Source organism: Berghia stephanieae, chromosome 2 (assembly GCF_034508935.2).
Source record: "Berghia stephanieae isolate SIO BIC M18660-M18661 chromosome 2, UCSD_Bste_1.3, whole genome shotgun sequence".
NCBI lineage: Eukaryota > Metazoa > Mollusca > Gastropoda > Nudibranchia > Aeolidiidae > Berghia > Berghia stephanieae.
Window position 1 is genome coordinate 71,437,330 of NC_088361.1, and position 13,960 is coordinate 71,451,289.

A 13,960-nucleotide genomic window follows, 5' to 3' on the forward strand; every position below is an offset into this window, starting at 1 on the left:
CCAAGACCAACAGAGAAATATTTTTGCTTTTCAACTAAAATCTGTGGTCTTACAAGAGTGGAATTAACAAATATTAATTTATTTTTTTATTTAGACTCTCTTAAAACCAAATTTTAATCTTCTAATGAGCAGCACTAGACTGCACTATTATCATTGAGCAAACTATACCTTTCTTATATGATCCAGAGCAGTGCGACACCTTTCATCTGTTTCCCCAACAATCCTGTAGGTCTGGATTATATCAAATGATCGTTGTTTTATCACTCCACGAACCATCAGCTCCTTCATCATCACTGCATTTTCATCCTCCTCATCCCATTTCTTTGGATATTTCTGTGGAGGCTTAATAGGATCTGGATAACTTTCCTTCAACGACATGTCTTTTAGACTGACTGTATTTTTTGCACCATCCACCTCAACATTTGTAAGCTTTTCCTTCTGGCTACCGTTATCAGGTTCAGTCGCAGTAGCACCTTGCACATTTGGTCTTGGATTCCTCTCCAGGTAATTATCATCATCACTTTCCTCTGGCTAGAAAAGAAATAAGGAGAAAATGAAACATGGGCACTAGAAAAAAAGGGGACACACAGCCGTTTACTGCTTTCACTTTAGTTCGACAGGTAAATTTTGCCGGACGCTAGTTCATAACAGATGGCGAGTCACGGCCTGTGCCGAAAGGGAGATTGAGCAATTTTTCCTATTTTGATGATTTTTTTCTCAAGTTCAAAGTAGCGTAGTAAAGATGCTATTAGATGTTGCAATAAGATATTTTAGAGTCATAACTAGTGATTTACATACTTTTATTTTTTTGTTTGTTTGTTTGTTGCTTTAGGTCTCTTCCAACACAATTGAGGTTATATGAGAGACCGCTGAAACAAAAAAACAAGCAATCTAACAAAAATAGTACAAATGTAAATCAAAATCATAACCTAAAGATATCATAAGCTATATTATAAATAACCAAGAACAAACAGGCAGAAGATTTACAGAAAAAAAAATATCCCCTGTCAAAAATACAATCACAAACCAAAGAAGCAGGATAGGCTAGTAAAGAGAAGAAGAAACGACATCACTATCGGATCGTACACCCATGCGAACATCATAGGTATATGATTCAAGGGTGATGCTCCCATCCAACCACCAGCATACTTTTATTTGATATAATTTTAGTAGATCATTTGGGGTTAGATTTTATAGGAAATAACCATAAAAATGGGTCAGAAATTTTAATTACTTCAAACGATATAATCAAAAATTACACGGTTATCTGAGTTTATACAAATAAATGAGAAATACTGCAATAATCATCAATATTCACAGAGTAGAAATATATAATCAAAGTCGTTTTGTAATGAAGCATTGTTGAGATATCCGTTCACCTGTACAGCAATATCCTTTTTTGACAGCAATAAAAAAAATGCATGATCACCGAATTGTAGGGGTTTGTTGATCAAATGATCAAAACGAACTGGTTTTAGTAATGGCAATTGACAATTCTTAGGAAAAGATATGTAATATGCATTCCTTTGACATTTGTATAGATCTAAACTATATAATAATAATAATAATAATAATAATAATAATAATAATAATAATAATAATAATAATAATAATAATAATAATAATAATAATAATAATAATAATAATAATAATAATAATTATAATAATAATAATTATAATAATAATAATAATAATGATGATGATGATGATGATGATGATGACGACGATAATAATTACAATAATAAGGATAATAATAATAATAATAATGATAATAATAATAATAATAATAATAATAATAATAATAATAATAATAATAATAATAATAATAATAATAATAATAATAATAATAATAATAATAATAATAATAATAATAATAATAATAATAATGATGATGATGATGATGATGATAATGATCATTTTCATGAAAATAATATAGTGGCTATCACCTAAACGCTTGCTAATTTTGGAAAAACGTAATAATTCCTCTTTAAAATAGCTTTCGAAATGCCCGTTAAAAAAAAAAAAATTGGAATTCGCCTATATGCCCCCCTGACAGAAAGGAAATAAGAAAAAGAAAAAAAGAAAGAAGAAAGAATTTTACTGAATCATTTGCGGCCAAATAATTGACTCATCACCTCCGAGAGTTTTATTTAACTTCCCAACGCCCCAAATTACTATCAATTCATTCAATATAATTTACTCCTCCCCACTCCACGCTCTCCGGCAATTTCCTGCCATGTCCCTCAAACTGCTTTCTTTCCATGGAGCGTCCAATCAGCTTTTTACAATTGCCCATTTCCAATTGGCTGCTGAATAAGGACAATTCTAATTTCAATTGTCCACCAGTCGGTCATCAGCAAAGTCAAGAAAGCTCCTACTCAAATCACACATACCCACGAATATGCTAGGCCTTGTAGACCAGTCACTGGTCTTTGATGTTACACAACCATCCGCCAGATTTGATCACATCGCTTTTGATGATGTCACTCAATATCTATCTTCTTCTCTCAAACCCGTTGACTGTACCACGAGTCAACATAAAAGAGTATCGCGATGAGGTGCGAATCGTGAAGACAGACCTGCCAACCTTCCCAGGATGAAAAGTGTATTCCATGACCCTAAAAAGTGTATTTTTTAGCAAAAAATGTGTATTTTGTTCGCACATGTGGAAAAAAAGTGCGGAATATTCAAAAATTTATATAAAGGCTAACATCAATCCCAAATCAAAATAAACTCTGATATTCATCATTCAAGCAATCTCTAGTGATTACAAAATTATCGATTTATCGAGAAACTAAAACTTAATAGCCATTTAAAATTAGCATAAGGCTCAGAAATTGCAATATCAAAGGAAATGGCTTTCGAAATACTCAAAGAAATGACCAACAGACCCTTAACATGTTGGTAGGATTGATGCTAGTGTCAGTGGAAGACGTGTTGGTTGTTGGAGCGATGGTGCTCTAGTGGTGGTGGTGGTGATGATGATGAAGCTATGGTGGCGGTGGTGGTAGAAGTGATGTGGTGGTGGTTGTGGCAGTGACAATGCTGTGATGGCAGTTGTAGATGTGATGATGTCATGATGTTGATGGTAAGAGATGCTGATGAAGTTGTTGTGATGGTGATATCTGCTAGCCCAGTACATCAGTTATGAGAAAGTTTTGAGATAAAATATCTGGGAGAGTGGTCTTCAATTCAATAGATGACAATTTGCAACAGTAGCAAGATATTTTCCATACATGTTATCTAATGATCCATATCTCTCTCTCTCTCTCTCTCTCTCTCTCTCTCTCTCTCTCTCTCTCTCTCTCTCTCTCTCTCTCTCTCTCTCTCTCTCTCTCTCTCTCTCTCTCTCTCTCTCTCTCTCTCTCTCCTCTCTCTTTCTCTCTCTCTTTTTTTTTTTTTTTTTTTGAGGATTCACTACTACTACTCCTACTATTCTATTATTACTTCTATATACTACTGATACTATTACTTTGGTCAAATGATGGGAAATTTGCAAAGTATGTAATATGAGAGACAAGTTAAATACTTCTAAAATGGTTCTAAAAAATTCATTTTGAACCAAATACCGTTCTTAAAGCTGCCCACTTTGTAATTCAAGACTCGTACAAAATAATAAAGAAAAAAAAAAGATCATTATAAATTTTATAAATCAAAATAGAGTAATTTAGTTATTATAAAGGGAAATAACCCATTTATGTTTAAGTTAATTAGCAATACAGTTTTTAATTGAAGGCTTCATAGTCAAAGATGTTGGTTCAATTAAATTTTCACTTAGAATTTTCTATTTAATAAGTGGCAAAAGTTTAAATGTGGTCTGAGACTATTTAAAGTATAAAACAAGCTTATATGCATAATTCTCTGCAAATCCTCAAAAATGTATGAGAAAAATATTGGTGAAAACCGGCATCATATAAGCAACTGAAATGATAACTATAGTATTAAATGTGATGCACCATTCATTCAGAAACACGGACAACAGTTGGTGTACGACATGTGTGTATCAATGCATCAAATGTATCATCAAGATCATTCACATCACACATCTTTAAAAAAAATCGTATTAAATCCACTAAAATCGTATCCGCGTATTTGGGGTCCAAAAATCGTACTAAAATACGATTAATCGTACTGGTTGGCAGGTCTGTGAAGATGGAATGACGTAGCTGTGTTAAAGTTATAGGTTCAAAGTTCAATTGTCAGAGAGAACTGATGAGAGATCAAACTGAGGTGGTAAAATGAAAATTATTTCGCGGTAAAACGTTGCATAAATTAGTTTTATGTACACCAACACACACACCCACACACACACACACACACACTTACTCACTCTCTCTCTCTCTCTCTCTCTCTCTCTCCAGTGCTGCGACAAAAAAAAAGGACGCCGACCAGATAGCTAATACTAATTAAGATGGAAATTTGTTGAAAACGGTCTGCTTATTGAACAACCAAAGCATCGTGGATAACAGAAATGATCATTTGTGAATCAGTTGAAACCAGTGTCCACGGGAACGAAGAAGAAGAAGAAGAAACCAGTGTCCTAAGTTGAAACACGTGATATCGATGTAATACTAATACTAGTAATAATCATAAAATATCAGTGTATTTATCTTACTCTTGATCACCACTGTAATAATAACAATATTATTATTAATAATAATAATAATAATGATAATAATAATAATAGTAAAAAATAAATAATATCCATTTTTGACAATAAAAAATCGTGATAAACGCATTGAAAAGGACGGGAGGGGGGGGGGGGAAGGATTAATGATCAGATAATCAAAATGAACTGTTATTTTAAAATAAATAGACAATCAAAGGTAAAAATAAGTTATAAGTATTCCTCTGGACTTTGTATAGATCTTAACATATTTTTATACTTTTTATTAACATACGTAACACCTCACGATTATTTTAAGGAACAGCTGATTGTTACATGTCACAGAAACAGCATCTAATTAATCAACCAACGTTCCGGTTTTTTTTTCACCGGTGGAACTTCACTTGCTAATTCTGGAGCAGTTTGCATGAAATGTTTTTTAACCACATATCTCATTTGAGCCCTTTCACAATTTATTCGGCAGAATCCATTTGCATTGAGACAATGCTTGTTTTCAGTATGACCATTCATCTGATTAAAGAAATAAAATCATTAGTTATTATTGATATTGATGATGATGATGATGATGATGATGATGATGATGATGATGATGATGATAATAATAAGAAGAAGAATAATTGTAATAATAAGAGTTATAATAATATTATTGATTGTTAGTAATAATACGATAGTGATCGCCTAGATGCCTGCTAATAATAATAACGTAATAATTTTCCTTTAAAATATAGTTCTAAATGCCCGTTATTCAAAATGGAATCCGCCTATATACCCACTCTGAAATATTTTTAGTAAAAATAAGATAGAGAAAGAAGTTTACTGTAGCATTTGCGGTCAAAAAAATTGATTTATCACCGGTCCGGTCTGTGAGAGTCTTATTTGACACCCAGACAACGCCCCAAATTTACTCCAACTCTCCAGCAATTACATTCCATGACCTCCAAACTGATTTCTATCAATGGAGCGCCAATCAGATGTTTACAATTACCCATTTCCAATTGGCTGCTGAAAAAGGACAATTATAATTTCAATCGTCCACCAGTCGGCCATCGGCAAAGTCAAATAAGCCCCTCCCACTCAAATCACATATCCCCTCGAATGTTCGGCCTTGTAGCGCAGTCCACCGGGCTTTTGATGTTACACATTCATCCGCCACCTTTGATCACATCGCTTTTTGATGATGTCATAATATATCTATCTACCCTCTTTTCTCACACCCGTTGACTGTATCAACGGGCGATGTAGAAGAATATCGAGGGAAGGTGCGAATCGTGAAGACGGAATGGCAAATCGGTGTGAAAGTTATAGGTTCAAAGTTGAATGCAATAAAAATCGTTCCGTGCTAAAAATGTGCGTATATGAGTTGTATACACACACACACACACGCTGCCCCCCCCCCCCCCCCCCCCCTCCCTCTCTCTCTCTGAGTGTGTGTGTACTACTACTACTACTACTACTGCTACTACGCTTACTAATATTACTGCGCTGTCATCATCAACATCATCATCATCATCATCATCACCATAAAACAACAACAACAACAACAACAACGTTATCATTACCATTGGACTCGTGTTCTTATGTCTGAATACGGGAGTATTTTGTTAGCCAACAAAGAATTAGACAAGATGTGTTTACACATTCATTGTGCAGAAACCTATCATTACAAATTGTTGAAATGAATGCTATATTAAAAGTAGATTATTACTCTTATATTTACTACCATGTGTTAGGGTAACAAAACTCAGATAACATCAATTTGAATTTTTTAAACAATTAAAAATATTTTTCAGGTTAATTTTAAATAGAAAAATATACATTTTTCAAGAAAGAATAAAGTATACTCACCACTTCTTGATATCAATGAAAATAATTGCGTCTTGAAGATGAAAATGTGGCCGTTATATCCATATAAAATAGAAAAATATAGAAGAAGTGTATGGTCAGCAATTGCAGTGTAAAAATGAACGATTTTACGAAATCTGTCCTATAGCCTGACTGACAATGAAATCCAAGCGGTGCATTCTACCCGCAGGGATAAATATAGGCCAGTTCTCACGTTCTGGACATCTGTTATGACGTAACCACACGGTGGTCTCCCCCTCACCGACGGTGGGTCGTTCCCATTGGGGGTGAGGCGGTAGAAAACTAAAGTGAAAGATTTCTAGTGTAATAAACAGCTGTGGACATGATTTCTATTAAAGACCTTACAGTACAAGAAGCTCAGAGTACCTGCATTTAATAATAATGAATGACTCATCTTTCAGGACATCAAAATTATTCTTTGTATGGATGTAATTTAAATTTTACCTTTTGAATTAAATAATGTTGACGGAGGCTACTGTTTACAAATTACCAAATTAAATAAGGAATATTGACATAATATAATATGCAAACTCATTTCATGTGATAATTTTACTGATGTTAAATTTTCCATTTGTTTTACACAGATTGAGCTGAGAGGCAAATTAATTTCATAATCTGAATCAATTCCTATTCAAAAGGCCTATTATAATAAATTTTTAGAAATAGTCTATAGGTGATAAAGGTAATGATATAAAAAATATAAGATTCTTGAACTCGAATTTCGAACAATTCCCAAGGCTGCAGCTGACTTTGGGGACAAGCATTGGGAACAAATCTGAAATTTCAAAATCAGGAGTTCAAAAATCTTATTACTATACACCTCCAAAATGACCTGGACTATATCGATTTTAATCAAAATGCAATTTTTACAATGATTGATTCTTGAATTTAATAATTTAACGATTTGACATTAAGAATCATAATTGTGGTCAGGATAGGCATCAAAATCTATTTTTAGTAAACGCAAGATGCATGCCATAAAAACTATTTATTGAAACTTCACATTTTTTTATCACAATATTTTTGTTGTTATAGTATAATACAGGAGTGAGAATGACTGGTCACAAAAAAGGAGGAAATTTTTCATGGTGAAGAAAATGACCTATCCATGCGACCATAACCTATAAATTTGAATTTCACTAAAATTCACTGAGATGTGATCCAAAATTTGTCTCGCAGCAATTTCTAACACGACTTGGTGGAATTTCAAAAGTTGAAAAGTGTAATTACAACATTTCGTAGTTGTAGTAAGGATGATGATGTAGTGGTGGTTGTAGTAGTAGTAGTGGTGGTCATATGGATGATTGTGTGGTGGTGGTTGTAGTAGCTGTGGTAGGAATGATGATGTGGTGGTAGTTGTAGTTGTAGTAGTAGTGGTGGTAGGGATGATGTGGTGTTATTTGTAGTAGTAGTGGTGCTAGGGATGATGGTGTGGTGGTGGTGGGGGGGGGGGGGGGGGACTTCTCTACCAGAATAATCTATGTACTGACCTTATGAATTCTATATTTTAAAATAGAAGAAAAGAGAAATCAAAAGAAAGGCAATGGGAAAGAGGAAAAAAAGAGAGAAGAGAGAGAGAGAGAGAGAGAGAGAGAGAGAGAGATAGAGAGAGAGAGAGAGTGAGAGATTAAAAAGGCAACAGGTACCGACAACAGAGAAAAAAAATCCAGACCCATTTGTCTCTCCCCTTCTCCTTCAACCATCAACTAGCTAATAAAAGAACACCACTGGTCCTCTGTGTCAACTGTGACATCTGGTGTCATTCTGTCTGGCCCGACGTCATAAAAACGGGACCGTCACCAAATTTCACAAGACTGAACACAGGTGTCAAAATATGACATAAGACATAATGGTGATTTTGTGGGTTTGAGGAAAATGTTTGACACAGCATATTTCTGAGAAATTCTCAAAATCACTTTATTTATCCAAAACAAATTTGAAAAAGGAGGAAATGTGATGGGGATGGGCGGAGGCAAACTACCATTTAGGCGGAAGATTCTCAGCCCTGATAAAAAAAGCAGGTTTTTCCCAAAATAAATGGGATGTAGTAATTGACTAAGTGGTCTTGTGGTATGACTCGCCTTTGGATCAAAAATTCCAAGGTTTGAGTCTCGCTCTAGGTGGCGCCTGGTTGAGTCCTTGGAATAGGCTATTTACTCATCTTCTCTCATTGTACTCATGTATAAAAAAAAGTACCTGGTCGTTAAAAGTGTTGTTTGTCGGAAAAAAATTGTATTGCCCAACGAATGTCATGTCTTGTTCTACATGCTAAGTTTTGCTGACAGCTGGGGACATATATAATTGCTCCTTTTTTAGGTTTTTTTAAAATTTTAAATGATAACTTTCCATGCATATTTGAGAGAGAGAGAGAGAGAGAGAGAGAGAGAGAGAGAGAGAGAGAGAGAGAGAGAGAGAGAGAGAGAGAAGTAGAAAGAGGGAGAGAGGGAGAAAGAGAGAGAGAGAGAGAGAGAGAGAGAGAGAGAGAGAGAGAGAGAGAGAGAGAAGTAGAAAGAGGGAGAGAGGGAGAAAGAGAGAGAGAGAGAGAGAGAGAGAGAGAGAATTAGAAAGAGGGAGAGAGATAGATAATGCTCACCTGATCATTCGCTTTTCCTTGTGGATCCCAAATATCCCTTAGAGATTGATCTGGTACCCATAGATCTGCTAACATGAAATGAGCATTTGCACAGACCTGAAAAATGACGTTAAAGAATGTTATGAAATTAACTTTTAAAGGCCCCTTCATCCTCTGGTAGGCCTGGAGGCACCAAATCTCAGTCTACAAATGACTCTTGCATGTCATTTGTTTGAAAGTCCACATTAAAATTAAAAAAGATCAATGAACCTCATCCTCATTGCTAAAAACACTGTAATATCTGGATTGTCAATATTCACTAGGTAGATGATTGTATAACAATAACAATAATAATATTAATAATAATAATAATAATAATAATAATAATAATAATAATATAATAATAATAATAATAATAATAATAATAATAATAATAATAATAATAATAATAATAATAATAACAATAATAATAATAATAATAATAATAATAATAATAATAATAATAATAATAATAATAATGGACTCCTATAGAGTGCATGGTATCCTCAACCGGAGGCTCTTGGCGCTTTACATCAACACAAAGTAATATTAAAGAAAACGCATGACATGAAAAAAAAAACAAAAAAAAAAACAAAAGAAATATTTTCGAGGATTTCTTGAATACAGTCAATGATTTGGACTCCCGGATGCTCTGTGGAATGGTTTCCATACAGATGGACCAAAATGAGAAAAGGACCTAGTTCCCACCTTTGTACGAATGAAAGGGATAGCCAAACGGGTGGTGTGATAGCCAAACGGGTGGTGTCATTAGAGGAACACAAAGATTGGGTGGTTAAATATTTCTTCAGGAGTTCTGTAAGGTAGGGAAGGGGAAGTATTTTCCAAACAGCGATAAATTATGACACATGCTTTGAATTTGACCCTTTTCTTAACAGGAAGCCAGTGTAATCTTTGAAGCAGAGGTATGGCAGAATCAAACCTCCGCTTTCAAAAGACCAATCTGGCAGCATTATTTTGGACCATCAGCAGCTGCCTGAGCTTATTTTCCTAAACATCAAACAGATCATTACAGTAATTACAAGAGCTGTAACCTAACAATAATAGCCTATTAGGACAATAAAGATTATTATTATTATTATTATTATTATTATTATTATTATTATTATTATTATTATTATTATTATCATTATTATTATTATTATTATTATTATTATTATTATTATTATTATTATTATTATTATTATTATTATTATTATTATTATTATTATTATTATTATTATTAATATTAAATAAAAGAAACGACTATCAGTAGTGATATAGGGGATTAGAGAGAAAAAGGTTTTTGAATAAATCACAGGGAAGGCCAGAGGAAAGGCAAAACACCTAAACTTTACAAAGGTAAACAATCTTTCGACACAAATACAGGAGAATAAAAACCCACACTATGATTCATACCTTCACAAAACATGTGCAGGTGTCATTGTTAGCAAAGTGGTTCATTCTTATGCTGTATTATGTGAATGTGAAAATTAGTTATTCAGCTTTATCATCAAGCCATGACCTTGATAAATGGCCTGTTGGTGTTTCTACTTTCATCCCAAATATTTTACATTAATTATTATCATGGTGTTCAACAAAAAATCTTGAAATTTTCTCATCCATTACAGAATATTCTCCCTCCTATCAAGAAAGTCGAGGACAAAGAGTACAGTCCTCCCTCCCCCTTTAATTTTGTAAATTTGAAGTAATGGTCAGAAAATGGAACATGCTTATAAGCTGAGTACTTTTCTGTGCGATTGGTTATAAAAGGGTAAGTTTATATAGTAAGAATTCTGTTATGCGCCCTAAGCGTGCTTATATCCGAAGACCACAGTAATAGTAAAAAGAACAACAATAACAGCAGCAGCAGCAGTTGTAGTAGTAGTAGTAGAAGTAGGTCATTTATATGGTGCCTAACCTAAAAAGTGGCTCTGAGAGGCTGGAACACACCAAAAAAAAAAGAGAAAAAAAAAAGTTTCATTTCAATTTACTCAACTCAGCTACAATCAACTCACCTCAGGATGCCGTTCTGCATCCAACAGGTGTAAACACTTTTGAAGCATTGAACGGCATGTGGCAATTTTCTTTTCTCCTCGACCTTTGACATTACGACCAACATTATAGCATAAAAGTCCAACAGGTACTGTAAAAGGGTTGTCATCTTTTCTTAAGTCCTTCCTGCAGTATTCAGTCAAGTTGTAGAGTTTAACCGTGTCATCATCAGGACCTGGAATTGAGCAACTTTCAATAATCAAGTCTATTGGTAATTGACATTTAGCATCCTGAACTTTAAAAGTTTTTAATTTAAGTAATCTTAACACATTGAACTGAAGAAAATGAGTGAATAACTTAAAAACGTGAGTTTATAGGATTGGTAATTTTTTATTTTTTTTAAATCTTTTTTTTTGGTAATAGAAGAGCTCTAAATATAGACAATGTGCTAACAACCAATGATCAATGGTGAACATTTTTTGTGACCCCTTTTCCCCGACAACAGCGAAGGGTCCTATTTAATCACGATCTGTCAAAGGGCACTTTGCAATAGACTAGCTTTCAATCCAGGAATGACAGGCTATTGATACTATCTACTTCAAGGTGTACAAGTGAACTAGTTGAACTAATGGCTCATTGAAATAGCAAATTTTTGTTATGAATACAAAAGAAGAGAAAGGAAAGCAATTACTTTTGTAGAGCCAGTAGGTGTTTCCCTCCACAACAGCTTTGTTTCTGATGAATGAAAACACATTACGAGCCAATTCCATCACCTCATCAGGCTCAAATCGGGAATTCTCCATATTTGGAATGTCTTCTGTGCGCAGGATTTCATATTTCTGGTAGTTCAAAAGAAAAATCAAGATACAACAGAGGGTCAAAGCCTTCTTGGGTCTAATTTTAACAAGGATAGTTAAAATTATGGAGATCAATGGTCAATAAAGTAAGCTGGCACATATTGATAGCCAAAGACATAATATGGAAATTCCTGTGACTAACTATGACTGATGATGATGATGATAATGATGATGATGATGAAGGAAACGGTAATGGTGATAAGGAAGAAAATTACTTATGATGATAATTAAGACAATGAGGCAACACTGATTTAGAATGGATGACTGGATATTGCTTGGTTTCAATGAAACTATCCTGCAAATTTACCAGCTCCATACAATTTTACTACAATTGCAATGGCTCACCACTGGCAATTGTAAAACTTGGTCAATGAGGCAATTCATGAGTGATGCACTTCTTTTGTTTAAAAGAATTAGTGACTTCTATTTGTTGGCATTGACATGGAAACATTATCATCAACTCTAAAATTAAGCAATGACTACTATGGCCTTGAAGCTGGCAAATGAGAGGGACTTGTAAAAATTAAATGACAATCGCCATTAATTGAAAATGAGATTTAAAATACAAATATTCAGGTTTGAAAAATGACTTTATCATTAAAAAGTGCAAACAATTGGAACAAAGTTATTTATAATTACATAGTGACAAGATGTGTAGCTGGCTCCTTCCTCGAAATTAAAAGTAGACTCAAATTTGCTGAATAAATGAAAGAATATTGAACAAGCAAGCTACTCTCTGATTGTTTAGGTTTCATTCAAATAGAAGTACAGGATGATTCAGATTTAAGATCATAGTTTGTGAAAGATCAAGATCTAAATAATTGTTCAAATCAGTTAAACAACGTCTGAGGAGGAACCATACAAAATTAATACCTGAACAAATCCATTGATGTGGTATACCATGGCTACCTCTGGGACATTACTCATCAGATTGTCGAGCCAGTAGTCCAAGCCAGTTAGAACGCTGACAGGGGGTGAGTCTCGTAATCGCAGGCTGATGCAAGGCGACTTAGAATCAGTTCCAAAAATCGGAAGCTCACTGTCCACCAACATACTTCCATCATAAAACTTCCAAATACTTTCATGATGAAACCCTTTCAAATCCTTATGTTTGAAAATTGAGAAGGGTATATATACAGATTATTCAAGAACAATCTCCATGCAAGTTTTAAAAAAATAAAAAACCACCACTGAGATTTATAGAAATGTTCAATAATTTTCATATGAATTTTGTTTTGTTTTTTGTTTACGAATACAATAATAATAAAATTATAAAATAATGCCAAAAGGCTAAAAAAAGGTTTAAGTCAATTTACACATACAAAATTACTTTCAATATGAGTGGAGTGAGAAAGTAATTGAGATTGTTGACTGTGGTTATGAAAGGAAAGAGTTAGAATGAGGCTATACATTATTTACAAGTCTGATGACCCAAACTATTAATGGTCTTATTAGTAAAATAAAATAATGCAATACCATATCAATTACAATAAAGTTAAATTCAGCCCATAGTTGCATTCAGATTATAAATTTGGAAATATGTACACGTGAAGTTCATAAAAAAAATGAAAGGAAATGCCCTGGTTAAGTACACTCTTGCCTCTGAACCTGTATAAGAATAATTCAAGTGGTGGCTGTTGCAGCAGTGGTATTGAAAATGTACACATAATCTCTCAAAATCTACAAGTTTTCTTTCTTTAATGAAGTACAATACGAGAAAAAAAATTGGTACAGTAATCTAAATAAAAATTCTCAAAATTTCTTGGATAACAGTATTTTTACCTAGCAGAGCATGGGCATTCATATTCTTTACCTGCTTTTCTTCTTCAGTTTGATGCATGTTGATAGGTGCCTCCTTGCTATTTTCAAGGATGGTACAGGCATTATTGGCAACACTGGCAGTTATACTGTAGGATAAAAATTTATAAACTCAAAATATCAATTCTATCATAATATGTACTACAGGATGCAAACATTATTTATAGCAATAAACATCACAAGACAAATACA

The 13,960-nt window shown here is 33.7% G+C and overlaps 1 protein-coding gene across 5 annotated transcripts in view; it reads right to left on the reverse strand.

Moving 5' to 3' along the window:
• LOC144965473 (erythroid differentiation-related factor 1-like) overlaps window positions 1–13,960 on the reverse strand; it is a 61,475-nt gene that overhangs the window by 24,565 nt on the left and 22,950 nt on the right. For all 5 annotated transcript variants that reach the window (XM_078900848.1, XM_078900846.1, XM_078900845.1 and 2 more), the window contains exons 7-12: window positions 13,764–13,857; window positions 12,824–13,054; window positions 11,785–11,932; window positions 11,117–11,328; window positions 9,084–9,179; window positions 169–531 (exon numbers count right to left, since the gene is read on the reverse strand). In XM_078900848.1, the coding sequence (XP_078756974.1) occupies window positions 169–531; window positions 9,084–9,179; window positions 11,117–11,328; window positions 11,785–11,932; window positions 12,824–13,054; window positions 13,764–13,857 (1,144 nt within the window). The remainder of the gene's footprint in view (window positions 1–168; window positions 532–9,083; window positions 9,180–11,116; window positions 11,329–11,784; window positions 11,933–12,823; window positions 13,055–13,763; window positions 13,858–13,960) is intronic.